Source organism: Orcinus orca, chromosome 1 (genome assembly GCF_937001465.1).
Source record: "Orcinus orca chromosome 1, mOrcOrc1.1, whole genome shotgun sequence".
NCBI lineage: Eukaryota > Metazoa > Chordata > Mammalia > Artiodactyla > Delphinidae > Orcinus > Orcinus orca.
In genome coordinates this window covers 147,966,813-147,991,229 of record NC_064559.1, presented here as the reverse complement: position 1 = coordinate 147,991,229, position 24,417 = coordinate 147,966,813, and the positions used below count along the sequence as shown (strand labels likewise).

Genomic DNA, 24,417 nt, shown 5'->3' with positions numbered 1-24,417 from the left:
CTGGGCTTCCATACTCTGCTCCAGTCAGACATAGCTACAGGCCACCCTGGGGGGAACATGAACTCTTGGCACTCCCTTGCTCTTTGTGCCTGAGGGTGAAGCAAACCCAGTAGCCCAGGGCTGTCCTCTGAAGAAGACAGAGGATGCAGAAGCTGGAGATGGGCATACAGAATCAGCAAAAGAGATTCTAGGCTATCTATGCAGTACATTGATGTGATGCTACAGACATGCAGTCTGGAAACTTACCAGAGCCAAAAATGGTTTCGTATTTATTACCCACAAAAACTTCTTTAAATCTCCAAGAAAGTAACACACACACACTGACACTGTAAGGAAGATGCACTGCCTTGGGCCAGAAAAATACAAACTTGCCTTTCATTTTTTTTAACCAAATAGACCTGTGTTTATAATTTTTTTATAGAATATATTTTTCAAGTGAAATAGCCCATACTTACAAGCTGCTTAGCTTTCTTGTTTGCTCCTCTCTGTGTGCTCCTGATTCTTTTTTCTGTTTATGTTTCTTTCTGCTTGTCAGCTACCCAGATGGCTGTAGCAGCTGAGGCAGAGTTTAAGGGAAGAAATACCTGTCTTTACTCTTATCCTCTTCCCTCTAGCCCCAGTGGCTCTCCATGACAGGGCTTAGCATTTTAAGTATAGTCACTGAGACATACTGAGTTCCCACAAAGATGTGAGAGATTCTACACAGCAGTAAAAAATAAACTCCAAAAAGCCTTTAAGCAACAGAACCCCTTAAGTACAATTCCATTTGTTCTTATCTTCCAACTACCTTGACAGGCACCAGATGACCACTGTTTCTCAAAGGAATCACATACTTCAGCCACTCATTCTTTATCTCCATTGTATAAGATCTGGATGTGCTGTCTCTCGGTGGGGAACGTACAGATCAAGGACAGTCGTTCTCTATCTTATTTGTACTAGTTCAGAAATTTCAGGGACTATGATTTCCCCCTCTCTTAAGCACCTCACATTTGTTTTTTAAAAAAGAAAAACAACTCCCAGTGTGCTAGTGGTTTGTTTGATCAGTGGTTTTCATTAATTGCACAATTAGCTAGGATACAATGTTATAATGGTTCTGCACATCCAAAAATATCCGTATCTACCATCTGAGTGTTGACACCAGGACTCTCACTTTTGGCTCTGAGAGTTGTTCACATAATTTAAAAAATGAGTGCTCCTCTTTCTTTAGCAGCTTCTATTAATTGTATTATTTTATTTCAAAGGCTGAAACATGCTCTGGTTCAATTTTGAGTCAGTCCTTAAGAAAGATCAGGTGAATGAATGGCCGCTGAGTGGCAAGGCTACCTGACCTCCCATAGAAACTCATTTCAGTTTTCAAATTTCTCTCTAACCTCCCTGTATAATTTCATTTCACTCTCATTTCTCACTCTCATTTTCATACAGACACTGGGGCCAGGCTGTGCCTACAAAAAAGCTCAAAATGCTTTAGGGCCATGGAATGGGATTTTCTACACTAATTTTATATATTCTCTTAGAAATAAAGTTTTTATGTGAAAACTTTCATATAAAGGAACGTTTTATATAAAGGAATTTTAGGGCCGATATGTAAATTGTAATTTTTTTTTTTCATTAGGAGGGAAAAAGTTGTCTTGGAGGTATGTTAGGAAACAGCTCTGCCTCCTACCAAATTCCATTTCTCTCTCCAGTGCTCCCTCCAGGTACTGATGCTAAGAATCTGCCCTTGGTCTTCACGGTAGGGACCTGATCTGCACCCACTGCCTGAGTCCTTGGACAAAGCCAGTGTGTTTGGTGCCATGGTTCTACACCCTAAGCAGGATCTCTGACTTTTCTCTTTCCACATTCAATCAGTCCCCAATTCTTCACTGTTTTCTCTTTTCATGTCATCATAACTGTTCATTGATAACTATTCCTTCTTTTCCGTCACTACTATTTCATGCAACATGAACTTGAGAGAAAATACTATGTTTTTCTGTAAGACAAACTTAGGTGTTCCAATCATGACTAAGCTACTCATTAGCTTTGACTTTGGTTATGCTACTTAACTTCTCTAAGGCTCTGTTTTCTTGGCTATAAAATGGGAATCAATTCCAATTATTGCTATCCATAAATCATTGCAGAAATTACCTGATAAAAATTAATCTCACCAAATCAAATAATCATTGCTTTATGATTTTCAGTCTTCTTCTCTCTCTGATATCATACATGATAAGTATATTCTAATAAATTTCTTTCTTGTGATTTCACCCTGTATATCACATTAAGCATAGTAGTCACAGTTACCATTTATTGAGGAAAAAAATAAAACCTGATCATGATTATGCACCTACTCTGTACCAAGCACTGAGGTAAGCACTTTACAAACATCTCACTTAATCCCATGGAGTAGTTAGTTATCTTCGTTTTCTAGATCTAGAAAGTAAGGCCCACGGAAGTTAAATAATACCCAACGTCCATTAGCTATAAAGGAGCAATTTTTGTAAAATGCTTCTTTTGTAATGACCCATTGTATTAAAACCAAGACCACTCTATCTGCCAAAAGGCCTTCAAACAGAGGGCACCCACTGTCATGAACCCACTATTGCTTCTCTTAGCTAGATTTCCACTGTTACCACTCCAGGATGACAAATGGAAAATAGTTTTACATATTCTACTATATATGTGTCAGTAATCTCCACTGTTTGCACTGCCTGCCTAGTCAATTTGATATACACCTGACCAAAGGTACCAACCACACACACACACATCCATAGTCAGCACCAGTCCAGTAAATTCAGGATGAACTCTGCTCTCTCTCCGTAACTGAGGTCCTGAGTTGTCCTCCATCTTCCTAGCCACTTACAGAGATTCATTCATTCACTAAATGCACATTGAGCACATCCTATGTTTCAGGCAATGTTCTGGTATTGAGGACACAATGGAGTAAAAAGCAGGCCAGATCCCTGCTTCCATAGAGATTACACACTTTAGACAGACACTGCTTCCTTTGGCATGAGTACAATAAATCAACTACACATATTTATTAAGGTATTTGTTCATTCTCTTAACAGTGACCATGGGTAGCTCTCTCAGAAGCTGTTGTACTCTTATTGAGATCCATAGCTACGTAGTTTGTTTTGAACCAGTGACAAGTCCTGACCTCAGTTTTCAATCATTCCTTCACCCACTAGCATGATGCATTGTTTTACTACAGTTTAAATTCATTATTTCCTCCACTAATGTCCTGATTTTAACTACTTTGTTTTTAGCTTACTAGCTTGAAGCCCATAGAGACACCTCGATTTAAGTTCACAAACTCAAATATGAAAATTCAGTTAAAAATTTAGATCACTCCAATAACACACCATGTATCTCAACCCAGTGGACCCAAAACTGCTCTGAGTTCTAACACAAATTATGTCTCTTTCCCAATTCCTTGGTCCAAGTTTTCACAGAAAAATCTGCATAAGTGTCACACCTATTTTCTTCAAATTAGTCTTGACGTATGAATTTTTATGTCCTACTATTCCTTATATTAACAGTTGTAGATTATACTCATGAGTTCACTAAAATCTGTTCATATTTATATTAGATACTGTGGTTTGGTCAATATTTTCATGTACAATAATACCTGATTAGACAAGTGCTTTGTACTCAATAAATATCATCAAATGAGTGTATGCTTAATGACAGTAGAAGCAGAAATCACTGAATTCCATCCATGAACAGTAACTAGTTATTTGGTGTAAGGGAGAACATATGTCCTCATACTGGTAATTCATTATCAATTTACCAATGAGACAAATATATACATTACTTTGTATATATATATATATATATATATCTAAAGTAAAGGCAGGAGGAGAAGAAGAAAGCTTAAAAGTTCCTCCTTATTTACCTTTAACTGGATTTTCTAAATACTTAAAATACCGAGAATATAATCAAATCATGTATCACATTTTGCTGCTTAAATCTTTTTACATTTGTCCATTAATCTAGTCAACCAGCCATGCATTTCACAAGATTTTATTGAGTGCCTCAGTAGTGCCATCTCTATGTACAGGGCAGATTCAAAACTGTAGAGAAATACCTCATAGAAGAGTATTTTATGTGAACTAAAAGATGATGCTGCATTTAAGTATTCACCTGAAAGCCATGACTTCCTACTTCAACAATCCAAAAGTGAAGATGAATTGAGGAATTCTTACAATTAAGAAAAATTAAAATGTGACTAATCATGCAAAACATCACAGACATAGATTCTAGCCAAAAGCTGCCTACAATCTTCCCCTAACCCTCTCTGGTCCGAGGAGGAGTCAAGTGACACTGAAGTCCACAGAGCGTGGTCTCATAGCATGTACAATTTCAACACAGAAGGAGCAGGCTTCCCTCATATGCATCCCTTCAAGCCCATAGTCAGGCCCAGAAAGGAAGAGTGAGATACTGGAAGTCAGTAAATCAAGTAAACAGAATATTTTTGTGATTCTGAGATTTTCAAAGTCTTTAAGGCCTACTTATTCAACAGACTGAAAAATAGCACAAGTAAAATACTATCTTTCTTACTAGAAAAAAATTTCACTTTAATTCTTATGTTCTTTTCTTTGTATTCTGAGAACAGATTCTCTCTCTCTCTCTCTCTCTCTCCCCTTCCCCCCGTTCTCTTTCTCACAAGGAGCTACTTAGTCTTTACCTCTTACTCATAGGTACTATCATCCAAACTGTCCCTAAAAGTCTATTCTCAGCAACATGACACTTTTCCCCTCAACTTTATAACATTCATCTATGACAATATATTTTCAACTGGTGAGTTAGCTCCTGGGGTTGCCAACACAAACACAGAGAAAAGGAATCTGTCATTCTTTTTAAACGATGGGAAGTCTCACACATCATTCCTAAAGCAGGGTCCTCTCTTAGTGGGCACGCAGTCCCTGGCACTCCATCACTTGCAGGCTGCTCAGCACAGTGTATTCATCAAGGCGGGCCGATGCAATTGCTCACTGGCAGTTTAAATGGGGCCGACTTGTCACAAGAGTGACAGCCCGGGCAATTGTTTGCCCTCTGGGAACAGGTGCAGGCAGGTTCAAATGAAACACATCCAAACACTAACAGCGAGATTCTTAATCATGTCAATAAAAAGGATGTACCAGTGTCTAGGATTCAGTGGTCACAATATGCCTCTTACACTTTTGAAGATGAAGTGCTTTCTGGCTTTTCAATAGATTGTTCCAAGGAATCTATCATGTCATTATCATTTTTAATGCACATTTCTTGTTTGCTGGATGAAATATCTAATTCTGATACTCCTCATGCTACAAAGCATGTTTTTGAATAACACAGGGTCAGGTTATCAAAATAAAGGGATGGAAAATAAAGGAGCCTGGTGGTGGAGGAAAGAAACAGTAGTAAGCAACGAAATTTTACTTCAGAATAATGGCAGAGTTTTAATGTAAATACTGAGGATGCAAAGGAGCTCTTTAAAAGTATTATTTAATAACATCCTTATTGAAAAAACAAAATAAAATAGTTAGCCAGTTTAATTTTTGGCTCTTAAATCTCCCAACATCGTGGACTAGATTTTATATGTTCTGATAGCTTTCATTACACATCTATTTAAAATATTATATGTTCTATATCTACATAATGCAGCTAACTCTATACAATGTTTTTAATAAAATTCCAGTAATAATCATATAGTATAATTGTAACTAGATATCGTGGCACTAACAAAAGTATTTTAGTGTTCTTGGTGTTAATCAAGTAACTGCTTAATATTCACAAAATATCTTTAGGAAATTACCTCTGTGAGGAATAACAAAGACAACATACAGTCCTAGCTTTTGTAGTATAATTAATTTGTGTGTTATTAAATTAGCTTGAGGGGCAAAATTTAACACACATGAAACAATGAGTGAAAAATCAACTACTGAATGATAGAGTTTCATAAAATAAAGAGCTCAGTGAAGGCTGTCAAAGTAGGAGAGTCTCATGGAAGAGGAAGGGGATGAATTGGAAACAAGCAAAAGGCCAGGAAGTGGATTGGGGGAGTCCATCCAGGAAGGAGAGAGGTAAATTTGGGTAAAATTAGAAAATGTCCATTTTAATTTCCTCCGTTTAAAAGTAAAACAAAAAACAGAGGCTAAAAAATAGGATAAGATGAAGAGCTCAAGGTAAATGCCTCTAAAATGTACATTCTTAAGGAAACAAAATCCTTTTATTGGGGGGACTTGCTTTAATTTTAGATAAGTGGATATTGGCTGATTTGGAGAAATGTTATATTGTTTTTTTCCAAAATCCAGGCTCTGAATTTTGCGTCTTGGCTCCACCAGTTTCTGGCTGTGTGAGTTACTCAGTCTCATCATTTCCACGTTTCTTTACTAGTGAAATGGAGATTAAAAGTACCTGCTTTTTTTTAAGGTTATTTGAAGTAAATCAGATAATTCATGTAAAATATTTAGCACAGCACTTAGCACAAAATAGTCTTAATGAACAGTACCTATAGGATACCTTTTTAAACATAAGATTCCAGTTATTTAAATGCAAGTAGTATTCAGTGTTAATGTTGACCCATCACTATCAGTTATTCAATAATTACAGGTCTAAATGATTAAAGCCTTCCCTTGAAGTAAGATTCAAGTACTGCCTACATCCTTGTCTGCTTAAACAGAAAAAATTACTCTATCTTGGAAAAAAATCCATTTGATCGCAAGAAAGCAAGTTGATTATGCAGTACAAAAATAATCCCCAGATTACCATGTATTGAAATAATGTACTGACCCTTTGTGAAATCAATACTTTGTAATTCACCACCATTATTGAAGAAATTAAAAACTGAGTCCTTCTTTGTTCTGAACCAGTTATATTTATATGCAAACACACTTTCAATCTTTTTCCAGGTCCAAGTCACTTGTATAGTTTTTTTAAAATTTGATTTAGGTGACATCACTTTTCCATAGAATTCTTAAACTTTTTCTATGTCATATAGGAATATAAACTTAAATCCAATATTCATATTCAAAATGAGGGGAAAAAGCTATGCTTCGGCATGCCTAGAAACATAAAATATAACTATTGAGAAATTAAAGAAAAGGCCTAATTTAAGACTTTACAAAAATTTTTCAATGCTAGATCATTAATATAGAGTAGTTCTTTCAACTATAATACAATGGCAGCAAAACTTGTTTTCAAATATATTGCAAGTTAAAATCACTCTAATTTTTCACATTGTGCTTCACTCTGTCAGGAAGTTCAGGATTAAATTTTTAGTTCAAGCATAGTCATGGTCTCATGTGCAGTTCCTAGTAAAATTATCTTCTTTCTTACTCTAAATAATTTCTGTTCTTTATTTTATTGTCTTGTATATGTCTGCATGAAATTTTAGAATAGGTTTGCTTGAATTCGTTCTTGAACAGAATAGAACTACAAACTAAATATTTGTTCTTGTGATTACTTTATTACTTAATTTACTCTTATTTTGTATAATCCCTATGTATTCCTTGAATTCAAAATTCTGAGATCTTATACAGAAAAAAATTTGAGAGGTGAAAAGAATGAGGAAAATTGACAGCAATTCAAAAAGTCATCATAATGTTACCTCATTCTCTAGTCTAAAGCAAACTACAAAGACATACACATACTTAAATATAAGACAGGGTTATTACTATCACTGATAAATGCCCAGAATGTACCAGGGAAGATATTTTATTTACTAAGACCCACATAGCCTTGGCCAAACCCTTTCATGGGACAAAGCCAGAAATGTTTTCCTTCTTTGGACATTATTTTGGTAATTTAAGGTGTTTAAAAAGGTCTTAAATATTTAAGATATGCCTCAGATAATGAGGGTTTCTTTATCTACCCGAAAAGCTCTGTATTTTCCCTGTGAACATTCAGAGTCGTTTTAGGTTTGAAGATTATAAGGGGTAAGCTTTGCCAAGAGCAATAATCCTTCCATAAACTAATATGTCAGCATCTGCATTCCAGGTAAGTTAAGAAAAAAACATGAACATAAGGGACGAATTTTCAACTTTTCCCTTAATTGAATGGGAGCTACTTTTCATTTTGCCAAAGCCACAAAAATGGTGTATATGTGTGTGTGTATAAGAGGAGATAGTTTGAGATGAAAAAAGGGTAGTAACTTTCTACGTAAATAGAAGATGTGTCACTACAAGCTTCACGTGACACCCTGCTGAAAAATCCCAGCAAACTAAAGAAAGAGAAAGGATTGAAGAATGACTCCATAATTTGGATATCTATTGGAGAGGGGTTGATCAGCATCCTTGGTTAGGGAACCAGGTTCTGAACAGTCTCTTAAAGAAGATTATCTCATTAAATATAAGGAAAAGAAAAGTAGTGAGTACACTTGCTAAACAGCCTATGTCAAATGATAAGCTAATCAACTTGCCATGTTTATCCTCTTCCAATTCACTCTCAGAGCATCCATCAACCTCATCTTTCACACTGTCATCAGCATCTGATGCCTTCCACGAGGTTTCACTCTCCTTTTCAGCATCTGAAAGATCTTTTTCATCATCTGAGGGTGACTTTGGCATTCCATTCATTGGATCATCAGCCTGTCCTTCATTAGCTTTCTCATCTTGTTTCTCCTCATCTGCTTCGAAATCTTCTTCATATTCTGAGAAAAGAAAAGCTCCACTATGAGAATGAAAATAGAATCCCTAATACTTAACCCATTTCATTTTAATGAGAACTTTGATTCCATTATCCTCTCCTCTCTAGGCTTTTCTTCACTTCTTTTTCACACAGTTAGTGAACATGGAAAACTAATAGCAAATGATCAAAGATTGCAATCAGTTACATATACAAGAGCAGTAAAGAAATGAAACTCCAGGGGCTTCCCTGGTGGCGCAGTGGTTGAGAGTCCACCTGCCGATGCAGGGGACACAGGTTCGTGCCCCGGTCCGGGAAGATCCCACATGCCGCGGAGCGGCTGGGCCCGTGAGCCATGGCCGCTGAGCCTGCGCGTCCGGAGCCTGTGCTCCACAACGGGAGAGGCCACAACAGTGAGAGACCCGCGTACCGCAAAAAAACAAACCAAAAAAAAGCTCATTTACAAATGGACATCATCATCTACAATAACCAAAATGGACAAGAGAAGAACTTGATAGAAAACAATAAATTAGAAATAAATTTAAAATGAAGAGAACAGGATTATAATAATGAAAGTTAATTTGGAGACCCAGTGAGGACATATTTTATAGGAAGAATGTTCAAAAGATTTGGATATCAAGTTAATGAATAGTGAAGTGGAAAATATTCAATTAATCAAGTCCAAAGGCCCTGAGAAGTAACACTGTGAATAGCACATTCTTTGAGAGAACCAAATGGACATCAAGAAAAGGCATTATGAAGGATTCTGTATCTGGGCCAGAACTGAAATCATATGCATTATTCATCCCTACAATCAATAAAATAATTACGTTCCAAGGATAAAAATTCTTATAAAATAGAATATTCCTGTCACAGTCATAAATTTGCTTCATTTCTTCAGAAGTGTAACACATCTGTAGCAGAAAAAGGAAACTGTCACATCAGATAAACGCCATCTGTCCCTTGTGGTTATAATTTTTCACCTTTCATATTTAATTGTTCCCCTTTTTCTTCTGCCAAAAACTAAAAATCTTGAAGTGACAACATGCCAAGGATAGAGAGCAAAAGGATTTCATGCAGAACCAATTAAGCAAATAAACAATTATCTTTTAAAATAAAAATTACAGGAAAAATAAAGTTTTCCCTATTTTGTGTGTTTTAGTTATTAGATAGTCTGGCTTCTTCTCCAGCAGTGGGGGCCTTTCGGGTAATTACTTGAGAGCTGTCCACTCTGCCACAATGAAGGAAACTTAATTTAGAAATGCATGCCCTGTGCATATGAAGAAAGCTCTGTTAATGCAGAGAAGGGATGAGGGCGATGTGAGAAGAAAAGTGAGATCAGAAACTGTAATGAAAAAAGGCAAACAAAGAGAACTCACCACGAGAAAGTTTTCATGAAAGAGATTTAATATGGAGAAAGAGAAATGTGAATCAGTAGAACAAAATTATAAAATAAGCAAGAAGTTGAAAAAATTAGTTTATATTGCATGATGGAAACAAGACATACTAAAAAAAACAAATATTTTGATTCAAATATTTCAGGCCAAGTAATGGGATAGCTTCTCACTTGGTTTAGTCAGCTGTCAATCAATAAGACTTTATTGAGACCCTTCTATTTGGAAGAGGCTAAAATTGCAAGATAAAAGACATTACAGTAACACAACCCCTGCCCATCAAGGAATCTCCAATTTTTGTTGAGGAAATAAGACGTAGGTACACAAGAAATACTGTACTCATGTTAGAAGAGTTTTTATACATGACCCTCAGTAATGTTCGTTTTAACACTATTGGGCTCAATTGCTGTAGATTTTTATATAGGACTCATGATTAATTATGTGCAATAGTGTCAAATAAGTGGAATAGAGTCAAACAAGGGTGGAAAGTCATTTGGAGATTGTGGAAGACTTCCTAGGAGTGGTTGAAGTTAGCCACAGAATTCACACACAGAGAGAAACACATTAGAAACAAGAGATATTTGCTGCTGGTCACAAGATAAGCAGGGGCCAGACAGTACATGAGTAAATTGCTGCAAGTCCATCAACAGTATTACAGCATGGTGAAATATGAGGGTTCTGGAGTCAGGCTGTCATGTGTCCAAGTACCAGTTAAAGCACAGCTGTGTGACCTGTCAATTTGCTCAACATCTTTAAGCTTCAGTTTCTTCACCTATGATATGGGTGGTACCTGCCTCACAATGCTATGGGGACTATTAAAAGCAATAATCCCTAAAATATGCTTAGTATATTGCCAAGGACAGTAGGCTCCTAATAAACGTTAGAGATTAGTAGTAATCATGATTGATTGGGGGTGGAGAGAGTTGGTCATAGAATAGGAGCAATCACACACGATATGTGCTTTATCGACAGCAATACACTTTAATGGAGCCACCTGGTTAAAATCAGAGTCGTACAAGTGTCCACAATTAGGACACAATCACAGTTATATTATTGAAGCAGACCATAAAACTGAAGGATCATGTAGTGAACCACAAGAACAATCCCTGAATCCTATTTGGCAGGAGCTTCAGTGTTTTCTCTCAAAACACGAAATTCAAGGCTGCCCTGGCTTTGTTCTATCATCACATTTAAATATTAGCCTTCTATTAACCAGGAACACTGCATTAGCATCACAGCTCAAAGCACACCTCCTTTGTCTCATCTACTCATGTTTTCAATATGAATGAACTAGTGGCATGCTTTCTGTATCCCTTTTCATAATTTCTTCTGTTTCCCCATCTCATCTTTCTTCTTCCAGAGAAGGTAATTAGCTTGTTGTTTACCATCCCCACTAATGAGGAAGCAAGTCAACGCGAGGTCAACATCAATCCCTCCGCAGCTCTCCCTCGCTGACCTCCTCACAGGCTTCTTGCTGCCCTGACCATCAGCGGCTGTTCTACAGAGAGCTGAAGCCTTGCTCCACTGTTTCTTCTTTCCTTAAATGGAAATGGGCATTTAAAGTCCATTAAGGAGCCAACACAGAAGGAAGAACTTGGGAAAAGCTGTTTAATAGTCATAAAGTATGCTACTCATAGCACAGGCCATGTTGGTTTAAGAAAAAAAAATACAGAAATTGAACATGGCCTAAATAAACATACCTGTATGTTGTGAAAGTTAAAACACGAAAACACATCCCATTTGTTAATTGCTCTGCTGTTGCTATTGTTATCTACAGATATTGTAAAATTTTCAGTTTAAGATAAGAATAAAGACTAGAAAGGATCATGGAGAGAGGTAAGCTGGGTCAAAGTGTTAGGAGGGAAATCTTTTTTAGATAGTCACATTATTTCAGTAATAAACAGATATAAAGTCCAATGCTGTAACAACTCTGTAATTATTTTCTTGGATTTCTGAAACTGTTGGGCGGCAACTAGAGAAGGTGGGAAGAAGAGACCTAGGAGATGCCCCTTTCCTGATACCAGCCCTTCCACACTCATCCCAGCCAATGGCTAGCGCTCCTCTAATCCAGGCTTTGTCTCCTGGGTGCAAGAGGGACACTCAGGCAGCTCCCCTTTTCTGACTCTTTGGACATATCACCCACAACCAGGTAACATCAAGGATAGCTTGTACAGCAGAGGAGGTTATAAGTACAGTGTTTGAAAGTTTGGGCTTTGGAATTAGACAAGCCTGAGTATTAAAGGGTAGCAGAGTATGCCACCCCAAACTATGCCACTTGGGCATAAGGTTTATTTTGAGCTGAAGGCAATTGAGAAGTAGTAAATAGAAGAGAAGCTCTCTGCCCTCCCCCCATTTCCCTAAAAGCAGGACATACATTTTTCAAGGTGTCTCGCCTCCCCTCTCTCCCAGCAAGGACAAAAGTTAATCATAGGAGACAACTCTGATCCTTAGCAGCCCAGAGATGGCACCAGAGGAATCAACATAACACACTTCACTAGAACTAGCCCTTATCTGCCATTAGTTTCCACATAATATTTGCCTTCCCACAATTTGTTGCCCCTGGAAGCTCAATGTCCTTTTCCTTTGCTTTGTCACTTCTTGAAAAAATGTATTTTTCTTTTATTAAGATACCATATAAGCCCAAGTTCTAACCACCCCTTTGAGTTACTCATCTGAGTGCTCCCGTACATATGCACGATGCACCTGCTAATAAACTTTTGCTTGTCTTCCCTTTTTAATCTCTTTTGTCAGTTTCATTTACAAGGATACAGTTAATGAACCTAAGATGGGTAGAGGGAAAAGTTTTTCCGTTCCTACAGTATGAAATTTAGTTCTGCTACTTTCTCTCTGTATGTCTGAGCCTCATTTTCTTAAAATGGAGAGAGTAATAATATCTACTACATCAAAAGGTGAGGGTATGTATATATATAAGGTAAGGAGATATATATATATATATATAAATGTGTATGCAGTTAGAGGGGGGAAAGAAACGAGGAGAAAGAGGCAGAGGAGAAGGATGAAGAGGAAGAAGATGAAGAGGAAGGAGAGGAGAGTGAGGGGAAGGGAGGGGAAGGGATAGGAGGGGAGGGAAGGGAAGAACAAGAAAACAAGAAATGCGGACAAGCTCCAGGACCCCAGGCCTACATCAAATGTTTTCAGTTATAGAATACTCTATCACTATATAATCATATAGGTTGTTCCTACCTGATGCCAAAGCATCAGTTTCACCAAAGCAAGTACATCAAATACTGAAAAAAACAGGCAAAATTCTGTTTGGTGAAATGGTCTCTCCCTGCATAAGTGAACAGAGCCTCTGGCTCACGCAGACGCAAACTCTCCTTTCCCGCCTTCCCCTCCAAGCACCTCCAACCCCCTGGAGTTAGGCTGCCCTCCTCTAAGACAGGCCACACAGAACTCCTTGCAAAATGGTTGAGAAGGTGGTCAGGGATTCCTCACCTGCAACACAGTTGCCTGAAGATCGAAACTGAGTAACAACATTTAATGGATATTTTTGCAAATTTTTATAATCACATTGTAAAGTCTTAAACAAAACGACCACACCAGGCAACAGCAAAAGGACCCAGTGTTACTCATTACCATATTTAAATATGTTGTCTTGGTCATCTTCCCAGACTTCTTGTCCTGGCTTTTCTTTACATTCCATTTCTTCGACAGCAGTTCTCACTTCACCGATCCCTGTATGTAGTTCTTGAGCTGAAAAAATGGCTGAAGCTGAGGTTTTGCTCCCCTTCATCTCTCTCCTTCTTGGTATCAGGTACTCTCTATCCTTCCTCAGTTTCCCGTCACCCTTCATCAATCCCTCTCTTCTCTCAATACTCTTTTCTTTCCTAGGTTTTGGTGAAGTTGTTTTTTTGTCAAGGCCCATTGCAATAATGCACCTAGAAAAAATATTAACATAAAGTGTTGATTAACCTTTATATATAGCACAATGGAACTGCAAAGATCTTTAGATCACTTCTCTTATTCCAGTAAGAAATGTTACAAGACACATATTTATCATAGTACACAGAGTTAATTAAAATAAACTACTTTCTCCTTATTAATACCAAAATCTTGTAAACACAACAATTCTTAATAGTTTTACCCACAGTAATTACACAAGAAAAGAAAGCAACTTAACAACAATGAATTATAGTCTCAAACTAAACTTTGCGCCTTAAAGTATATATTTGGCCTTATAACAGAGATAGATAGATAGGTAATTTAAGTCCTCATATTAGAATTATGTGATAAAAGAACATTCAGGTTTATCAATAAAAGGAAGCTGAGATAAAAATTATCAGAAGAAAGATGTCATTCGGTCTTTGATAATTTATTATTCCAACAAGACAACAACAAAAAGACTTACATACAAAATTGACTCTAAATAATTATGATTGAATTTTTAAGAAACACAATCAGTTAAATATTTTTGTGCCCTTTAAATAAACACTTCAGGAGCCTGAATGCTCATTTTAACAGAACTGTCATTATTGCTTTTAGAATGGCCTTTTGAAACCTGTACCACAATCTTTTGGTGATTTTTCCTGGCAATAAGCTTTTGTTTTGGAAAATGGCAATAATCTATAGAGGTCATAAAGTCATTCTAAGTCAAATCTGGTGAGCCAGCAAATGATCTGAATGTTTTAAGACATTAAAAAATATTTTAAAAAATCAGTTATAACAAAAGTAACATTAATAAATTCATCTATAGCTTTTATCCTATCTCTCAAGTTAATATCAAAATAGGAATTCCAATAACTATAATACATACATTAATAAAAATGATGACTATGATAACAATAAGAGCATCCAGCACTCCTTCTGTGCCAACCTCTTTACTGGGTACTTTATATACATGGTCTTATATGATATATTCCCCTACAGACCAATAACTTAAGAACTATCATTATCACTTTACAAATGAGGAAACTGAGGCTTCAAGGATTCCATGACTTGCCCAAGTTCACCCAGCCGGTTAGTGATAAAGCTGGCTTTCAGCTCAGGACTGTTGGACTCCCATCACCTCCCACTGAAGTACACCCATATGATTAGATTACAGGTATAGCCTTCTCAGATGACTAGTTACACAGACAAATGTTACACTGCTGGGCTTACCACCAGGGCGTGCTCACAGTCTCCTCACAAAGACTAACAGAATGTGGAGAAGTTTTCACCAAGGCCTGGAGACAATCCCTGACCTGAAAGAGGTGTCTGGCAGCTACCAGTCTCCCCACTCCTCCTCTAGAACTTCACACATTCCCTTCTCTACATGTCACACAACTATTGGGGAACTGGGTCAATTAGAGTGGGGTCAGAATGCAGTCAAGACTTTCCAGTCCAGGAAGAATAGAAACAATACGTAAAATCTGAAAATTGCCTCTACGTGAATCAAGTCCAATGGCAATTTCTTAAACTGAAGATATCACTGAATTTCAGCCATCCCTAGACTAGCAATAGCATAGGAATTGATCTTAATTCATTCTCCCAACAAGTAAATATGAGAACTTAGTTATATCACTTATCCTTTCACTATCTCCCCATAAAATAAAGCTAAAAGGATATGCACTCAAAGTAACTATCAGGCTGTGAAAAATGGGATAATCAGAACATACTTACCTCAGCCATATTAAGCATGATAAATTATTTCTTGACTATAATGATGATATACGTAGCACACTGCTTTCCTTGGAATAAAGGTGTCATGAATCTTCAGAGACTATGATTACTAGCATTCCTTCTGTTCAAGCTATTCTTCCCTTATCAATGGCAACACCAAATACATTGATTTGGAGCCTCTGATATGCTGTTACTTTTAGTTTATGTTGTGACTGTGTAGAGGCTTTGATGCCTCCCTACTGCATGCACAGACTTTTTATTGCCCATCTGCTTAAGGGAATTAGGCAAACAAAGTGGATAACATCTGTGCTCTCCTCCTCACTGACTACCTATTTGACTTCTGAGTATAATATGAGGTGTTGATTCTCATTACTAAAGCTCAAAGCAATCTGCATTCTCTTGGTTACGCAATTCTTTTTCCTGTGTTTCACTTTAGCAACTGAAAGTAACTACCATGACTCTTCAAAGAGTTCCCATGATTGAGGGATGGATACAAGTGTGGAACCACCATACTTTGGAAGTGAACACTGCTAAGCTTTTCTTGTTTTCTAAGGACCTTAAACAGGTAACTCCAAAAATTTCTAAATCCTTCCTCCTTAAGCGAGAGAAGAGGTGTGAAAGAGTCATCTAGCAAGTGGGACAGTGAATGGTCTAGGGCAATGTATCAGGAATGCCTAGGTATATTTAGGACCTACCTGAGGTTGCTTTTCTGTTCCAAGTCAAATATGTGTTCTCCATATATGTGGACAAGTCATTTGTGGGCAAGTCATTTGTTTAACTCCCAGGAAAGCTAATGAGTTTGTATACAATCATCCATGTGTGAACACATTGCACTCTTTGGGAACTGCTGTATAAATCCAAGCTATAAAATGTTTGGTCCTAAACACTTTCTATCGAGGTTTAATAATCAGTGCCAAAATCTGATGGATGGCATCTACTCTCCTTTCAACACTTAACTAGCTTCTGTACAATTCTTTATATGATTTCACTTGGTTCTCTCTAGCTTCTTTCTTTGAAGTTTTCAAATAATAATAACAAAATGGTTGTGATGTTTAAGAGTAAGTTCTATTACCCTCAACTAAAATGCACAGTTCTCATATGACACTGGTTTTCATTTTTTTCTTAGCTTCATAATCAGCTGAAGTTAAGGCTCCAATCACTCTTTGACTGGAAAATAGAAATAATCAGCAGAGAACTTCCAGTTGATCCCAACACAGCCACCAACTTGCATCTCTCTCTGCCCTATATGCCATCTTTCTTCCTGTTACTACAGAAGAATGCTTCCTCTCATCTAAGGCTAACACCTTCATTTGAGCCCTATATCCCATCTCCTCTAGTCTACTCAAGCACTTTGCCCCAGCAATTTCTCTCTCTATGTCATGCCTGATCAATGTGTTTTTGTTCCCCCTAGGGTATCAACCCTATCTATCAGCTTATAACCATATTATAATATCTCCCATCTTAAAATATAAGCCCCCTTGGGCCCCTACATCCTCCCTCCTGGCTGCCACCCAGTTTCCATCCTTTAGAGCAAAACTCTTTAATAAGAGCTATCCATCATCTCTGGCTTTAGCTCTTCTCCAATTATTTCTTAAACCCACTCCAAACAAGCCTGCATTCCTACCACTCCACAATAGCAACTTGTGCCGAGATCACCAATAACCAACACATGACCAAATAATCATGCTCAATCCCGAATTTTCATTTTGCTTCACCTAACCACACCTTCGACCCAGTTGATTATGTCTTATTCTTGAAACATTTTGTTCATTTCCAGGACATTGCTTTCTCTGGGTTTTCTGTCTAATCACTGGCCTTCCTTCCTAGGTTTTTCCTGGTTCCTCTTTATCTTCCTCACCTTTGAACTAAAGTGACCAGAGCTTATTACTCAGGCATCTTCTCTTACTGCATTCCATTCTTAAGCAGTCTCATCCCATCTTATGACTCTAAATGCCATCCATATGTAAACAATTCTCAAATTTATATATCTCCAGCCTGGACCTCTCACCAGACCCCAGATTCACAGATCCAACCACCTACTCAACATTTCTACTCGCATATCTCATAGACGTCTCCAACCCAGGGTGTCCAAAACCAAAATCCCCTCCTTCCACTCCCAAAGCTGCACCTTCCATAGTCTTCCCCATGTTAACTGGGCATCTTTCCAGTTGTTCAGGTTAAAAACTTTTCAATCATCTCTGACTCTGCTCTTTATCTCATGCCCTGAATCCAATCCATCAATAAATCCTGTAAACCCTACCTTCAAAATATGTCTAGAACCTAATCACTTGTAACTCTTCCTACCACTCTCTCTCCTCTGGATTAAAGTAGTTTCCACCCTTCCCCACACCCTCCCTATTTTATTTTTCCCATAGGAGCTACTATCAGATCATGACAGGCCATTGCTCTAAACCTACCTGAGAGGCTTCCCATCCCTCTCAGAATAAAAGTCAAAGTCTTTGCAATGACCATAGGACTCTACATGACTTGACTCCACTGTCTCTCTGACAGTGACATCTTCTATCACTGTCCCTTTCTCACTTTTGCTCTGATCACACTAGTTTACATACACCAAGCATAATCCTGTCTCACACCCTTGGTATATGCTTTTCCTCTACCTGAAAACCTATTTGAAAAAGGAGACATTTTTTTCTGGTTTCTGCTCAAAAGACATCAGAGAGGCCTTTACTGACCATCCTACATAAAATAATACTGCCTTCTGACACTTGTCCCCCCTCATTCCTTATATCTCCCTTACCCTGCTTTGTGTTCATCACACATATTACCATCTAATATACATTAATTGGTTGTTGTATTATTGGTATATTGGCATGGGGTTATTGGTATATTATTTTCACTTCCCCTGTCAGAAGGCGCTCTATGGGTCAGGTTCTTTGGTTGGTTCACTGCCATGTTCTAGCTTGGCACAGAGTCAATTCTCCATGAGTATTTTCAGGAAAAAATTAAGCAAAGCCTGCAAGAAGATCTCCTGACTACAAACAGAATGTCCAATATGAAAACTGATGAATAATAGTCAAAACTGACCTTTTATCATGTATTTTTTTATGTCCGAGATTGAAATTAGGGGCATGAGAGTGATCATGGGGCTACACGATAATGCAGGCACACCTCTATTATGCAAAACCTATAATATGCAATTATATAAGCCAGATGCTTGACACATGCTCCAGAGCTCAGCTCAAAATAAATTACTACGAGGAATGAGGGGGGGAAAGCCTCTCTCTTTCCCTTTAGAGACAGAACTTAAAGCATCATGAGGAAAGGAAGAGGTAGAAAAGAAACAGAATTTGAAACACCACCAGCTTTTATGCCCACTATATAATAAATCTGAAAATCTACTTTATATCTTATAATTTTAAATACAACACACAGGATTGTGATAAACAACCTTTAACTTAGATATTTTAGGCTCATCTACATTGATATGATTCTTAACAAATTGTGCTGAGAAATACATCAGTAAAAGCATACAAAGAAAAATGTAGCAAAACTTGCCCTCTACCAAAGGACATTTGTTTCCATACTTGTAGCAAGGAGATGATCTCTCGACACACACAAACCCAAAGTAGCCTCGTTTGCCTCCAAGTCTGGAACCTTTTCGATGCTTATATTCACAGCAGGAACTTAACCTGTCCACCTGTATCCCGTTCAGGAAAAAGGTGAGACTGAAGGGGAAACCATAGTGCCTTTTGGAAATAAACTGAAAGGTCTCTGGAATTTAAAAAGGAAATACATTAGTGAAGCAACTGACTTTGAACTAACATGTTTTAAATCACATTTTTCTGTTATATAAGTACAATATTATTTTCTAGATCTCCTTTTTAACTTGAGGACAATTTTTTAACCACAAAAACACATTCTATTACTTATATATATAATAAATACTCCAAGGCATTATAAAACTCTTTGACTTGTAATAAAATAATAAAACCTAAAATTATATGAGCATTTAATATGGCCAGGCATTATGCCTAATTACCTTGGGTGTGTTATTTCTCAACAACCATATGAAGTGGAAATATTACTATCATTAGTTTCCATAATGCAGAAATTTAGGTTTAGAGCTCAGTAATTCAGCCAAAATCATACAATAAGTGGGAGAGTTAATGTTTGAATCCAAACATCTCTCTAGATTCCACGCCTCTATCTTGCTATGTTATCTAGCAATAAAGTACATAACAAAAGGCTGCTGTGAGTTCAGTAATGCTTTTATATGACTATTTTTTTACTCAGTAATGCTTTTAAATAAATTTTTGTCTTTAGTTGTGACTTGAAACATCCTGATACATGTATGGATGAGGCAGAATTATTCCATCTTCAATCCATTCTCAGTTCTGCCTAGATTTGAGACCCTTCTTGATCCCTAACCCACCCAAAAGTCTCACCAATAAATTAAGAACCACTGCTTGGATTTCCTTGGTGGCGCAGTGGTTGAGAGTCTGCCTGTCGATGCAGGGGACACGGGTTCATGCCCGGTTCCGGGAAGATCCCACATGCCACGGAGCGGCTGGGACCATGAGCCATGGCTGCTGAGCCTGTGAGTCCAGAGCCCATGCTCCACAACGGGAGAGGCCACAGCAGTGAGAGGCCCGCGTACAGCAAAAAACAAAAGAACCACTGCTTGCAATTAAAAATTTTTAATCATTTCAAGTCTCTATAATGCTTTTTGAAGAAGTCTCACCCTATACATCCCAAAACCCAATTCTGAGAAACTCTATGTTACAGAGTGACTCAGAAACCTGCTTCTCATGACACTTCTAATGTTACTTCCTACAATAAGCCTCCCTGGACTCTTCCACTTCTACCAATAATAGGCTTGATAACTTTTGCCTCTCTTTTGCAATATTTCCTATTGTTACACTTATTATTAAAATATGGCTACACCAGTGGTTCTCAAGTTTTAGTGTGCATCAGAATCACCTGAAAAGCTTATGAAAACATAGATTTCTGGGGCTCACCCCAGAGTTTCTGATGCTACAGGGCACAAGAATTTGCATTTTTATCAAGTTGCCAGGTGATGCTTTATGCTGCTGGTCCAGGGACCACACTTTGAGAACCTTGATCTAGATGTTTGCTGCCCTGCATGTTTGTGAAATCCATGAGAGTTTAAATTTCATTTCCCCAGATCCCAGGACAATGGCACAGGAAGCCTCCAATAAATAATTAGTGAATCATTATTTTAACTCATTCTTTCATAGTCAACTAGAAATACTTTGTATATACCATACTATGCCCCTAAAAAATCTAAATCAGATGCAACTTATACTAAAGAATAGACTTATTGAAAAGGTAATTCCATCATTTATACCTTAGTATTTGTGATGTGAAATTAAACAAAATAAGAAAGAGAACATTGGCAAGTTAGTTTCTGGAGAAACTAAGGTACAATAGATATTAAAATCCACTTGTCTTTATATATGGACTTTTTTTTTTTTTTTTTTTTTTGCGGTACGCGGGCCTCTCACTGCTGTGGCCTCTCCCGTTGCGGAGCACAGGTTCCGGACGCGCAGGCTCAGTGGCCATGGCTCACGGGCCTAGCCTCTCCGCGGCATGTGGGATCCTCCCGGACCAGGGCACGAACCCGCATCCCCTGCATCGGCAGGCAGACTCTCAACCACTGCACCACCAGGGAAGTCCCTATATATGGACTTTTTAAGTGCTAACTAGAAAGCTAGTTTGACTCCTCTTATTACAGAAACTTGAATGAGACATTCATGTAATATGATCCATTCTGCTGCAGCATCACACCCCTTAACTCCCTAAGGACCCAGCCCAGGAAGAGAGTAGACTCAAGGAAATGCTGAGAATGGGCACAGGAGATCAGCTCTTGGACACGACTGCCCTTCTATTTTGTACCCACATGGTTGGAGAGCACATCCATATATTATTTCATTTCTTCCATTGTTTTTCAAACGTATTGAACAGAAATTGACACCCTCTACCTTTGGTCCCTTGTTACTTATTTTGTCATTTTATATTTTAAAATTTAGTGACACTTCCCAACCCTGACTTCATGGTTTCTGCATGGAGTAGTGGAAAGATTATAGACCAGAAATTAGAAGATTTTGGTCCATGTTCCAGTTCTTCACTTATTAGTTGAGTGTGCCTTGATGAGACATTTAACTTTGCTGCATTTCAGAATTCTCATCTATAAAATGAGGGTGGCAGGGGGAGTGCATGAGGAAGTGGAGTGGAGGGGGTGACTCAGTTTACCCACTTCACAGAGCAGTCTTAAATATTATAATGGGCACTATTAGAAAGCATCCTATAATATTTGTAAAATGTAGTTATTCGTTGTTGACTGACAGTGGTAGCACTGTTTTAGGCACTAAAGAGACATAAAAATACTGAAGAAATATCAAACGTGTTCTCCTCCCTCAAGAAGTTATAATTTAGCAGAAGAGACAAAAAGCAGTGTACCAGACTTCTAGAGTAAGGTCACCAAATCCTCTTCCCTTAAAATTTTGTCTCTGAAAATGGACCAAAGACTTAGAACACACTGAGCAGCAGTTTTTCATGAAAAAGTACTGAACTTTTGGTATGAACAGTGGGAATCTGTGGCATTCTTGCCTAGGGCTACTCCCATTGCCCTCTCCTGCCACTGCAGTTCTAGAAGGGAAGGGCAGGCCATAGGTAACCAGCAGCTTCACTGTCAGTAGAGGCCGACTTGATTTGGAGCAGAAGACAAAAAAACCTTGGTCAGTGGCATTACTAGTAATAAGCAGCAATCTCAGAGCAAACTGACAGGGAAGGTCAGAGGTTCTGCTGAGACTGTAGTTCTAATTAGGGCAAGCAACAGGTCAATGGACTAGCCAGAAATTTAACAGGGAGATACAGGCAATAAGGCAGTCATAGACACATTCAATAAGCTTTCTGCACATCTCCAGCTAACTGGAAGCAGCATGGATTGGAGTTGGCCCAACTTATTCACACAACCCTGTCCTATTGCAAGCTTGCACCTGTGTACAAAGGAAACATTAGATCCTGGTGGAAAATAAAAGTTGGAACAGACTTGAAAACTGCCTGAACTTTGAATGTACTCCTGAACCCACTACAGTGTGTTGAATATTGCCCTCCAAAAATTCATGACCACCCAGAACTTCAGATTGTGACCTTATTTTGAAATAGGGTCTTTGTAGATATAATCAGGGAAGGATCAAGATGAGATTATCCAGAATTTGTTTTGTCCTAAATCCAATAACTGATATCCTTATAGGAAGAGGAGAGGATACGCACACAGATACACAGAGAAGAATAACATGGGAGGATAAGCACAGGTTGAAGTGTTGGAGCTACATGCCATGAAACACCAAGCATTGCGGGGAATCACCAGAAGTTGGAAGAGGCAAGGAAAGATTTTCCCCTTCCGCTTTCAGAGGGAGCATGGCCCTGCTAAGACCTTAATTTTAGACTTCTGGCCTCCAGAACGTAAGATGATAAATTTCTGTTGTTTTAAGCCATCAAATTTGGGGACATTTGTTATGTCAGTCCCAGGAAACTAATAAACCTACACAGTGATTCACTGGCAGAAGATGGAGGCTATATTGGCTCAAAGTGCTTGAACATGACCTCTGACAAATCACTGAATGTTCACTAAACTATGAAAACACAGAGACAGCCCTAAGAGGTTAGCCTAAAAAGTAAAAACAGAACAAAAAAAAATCTGAGCAGAGACACCAGTGGCTGTATACGAAGGAGAGGGGACATGAATTTCACAGCTTTGCTCTAGATAAGCTACTAAACAAACAAACAAATAAAAAACCCAAGAATAACCTTCCAGAGGGAAAGTGGGAATTCGGAATCCACAGTTGCTCTAATAGATGATCTAAATTGTCCTGTTTTCAACAAAAAGATCAAAAGACACAAAGAAACTGAAAAGGGTATGACCCATACTCAGGAAGCAAAAGCCATCACACCCACTCCTAGGAAGCTGCTCAAGAGAAATGACAACTGATGTCTACATACAAAAAAAATTTGTCTTTGTATATTCATTACAGCATGACTTATAATAGTCCCAAACTGGAAACAATACAAATATCCATCAACTGGAGTAGATGAATAAAATGTGGTATATCCATGTAACAGAATGTATTCTCAGCTATAAGAGAGCAACTACTGACAGATGCTACAAATGGATGATTCTTAAAATCACTATGCAAAGTGAAAGAAGCAAGACACAAAATACTACCTATTGTACGATTTCATTGACAAGAAATGCCCATAGAAGGCAAATCTGTAGAGCCTGAAAGCAGGTCAATGGTGTCCTAGGGCTGGCTATGAGAGTGAAGATTATGCCAAAGAGTGAGCACAAAGGAACTTTTTGAAGTGATGGAGATGTTCTAAAACTGTGATAATGGCTGTACAACCTTATAAAATTCCTAAAAATCAGTGAGTTGTACACTTACAGTGGAAGAATTTTATGGATTGTAAGTTACACCTATTTTTAACAACTAAAAAAGTCAATATATGATAAAGAGTAATAGAAAAAAGAAAAAAACAGTTAATGTAAGTCAAGGTACAATGAAATGCTTTGGTTTTAGGTATTAAGAGCCATTGTCATCAAAAGAGAGGGATAAAATGGAATAAAAGTCAGTTGGGAAAGCTTCACAGTCTTAATCTGAATCTTAAAAGATGGATACGGTTTGAACTTAAAATACGATTTTGAATTTAAAATCCTTTGTCCTATTGCAGACAAAGGAAAGAGCACAGGAAAAGATGATAACAATGTGGGGCGGGGCGGGGGGTGGGGAGGCAGGAGGCAAGGGGCTGGTGAAGCAGCCGCTGTGTTTGTGAAGAAGTA

The 24,417-nt window shown here is 38.0% G+C and overlaps 1 protein-coding gene across 5 annotated transcripts in view; it reads right to left on the bottom strand.

Moving 5' to 3' along the window:
* Positions 1-24,417, bottom strand: part of ERICH3 (glutamate rich 3) — a 112,019-nt gene that overhangs the window by 26,234 nt on the left and 61,368 nt on the right. For all 5 annotated transcript variants that reach the window (XM_049703139.1, XM_033405978.2, XM_049703135.1 and 2 more), the window contains 3 exons: positions 19,142-19,328; positions 13,575-13,876; positions 8,378-8,608 (listed from right to left, as the gene is read on the bottom strand). In XM_049703139.1, the coding sequence (XP_049559096.1) occupies positions 8,378-8,608; positions 13,575-13,876; positions 19,142-19,328 (720 nt within the window). The remainder of the gene's footprint in view (positions 1-8,377; positions 8,609-13,574; positions 13,877-19,141; positions 19,329-24,417) is intronic.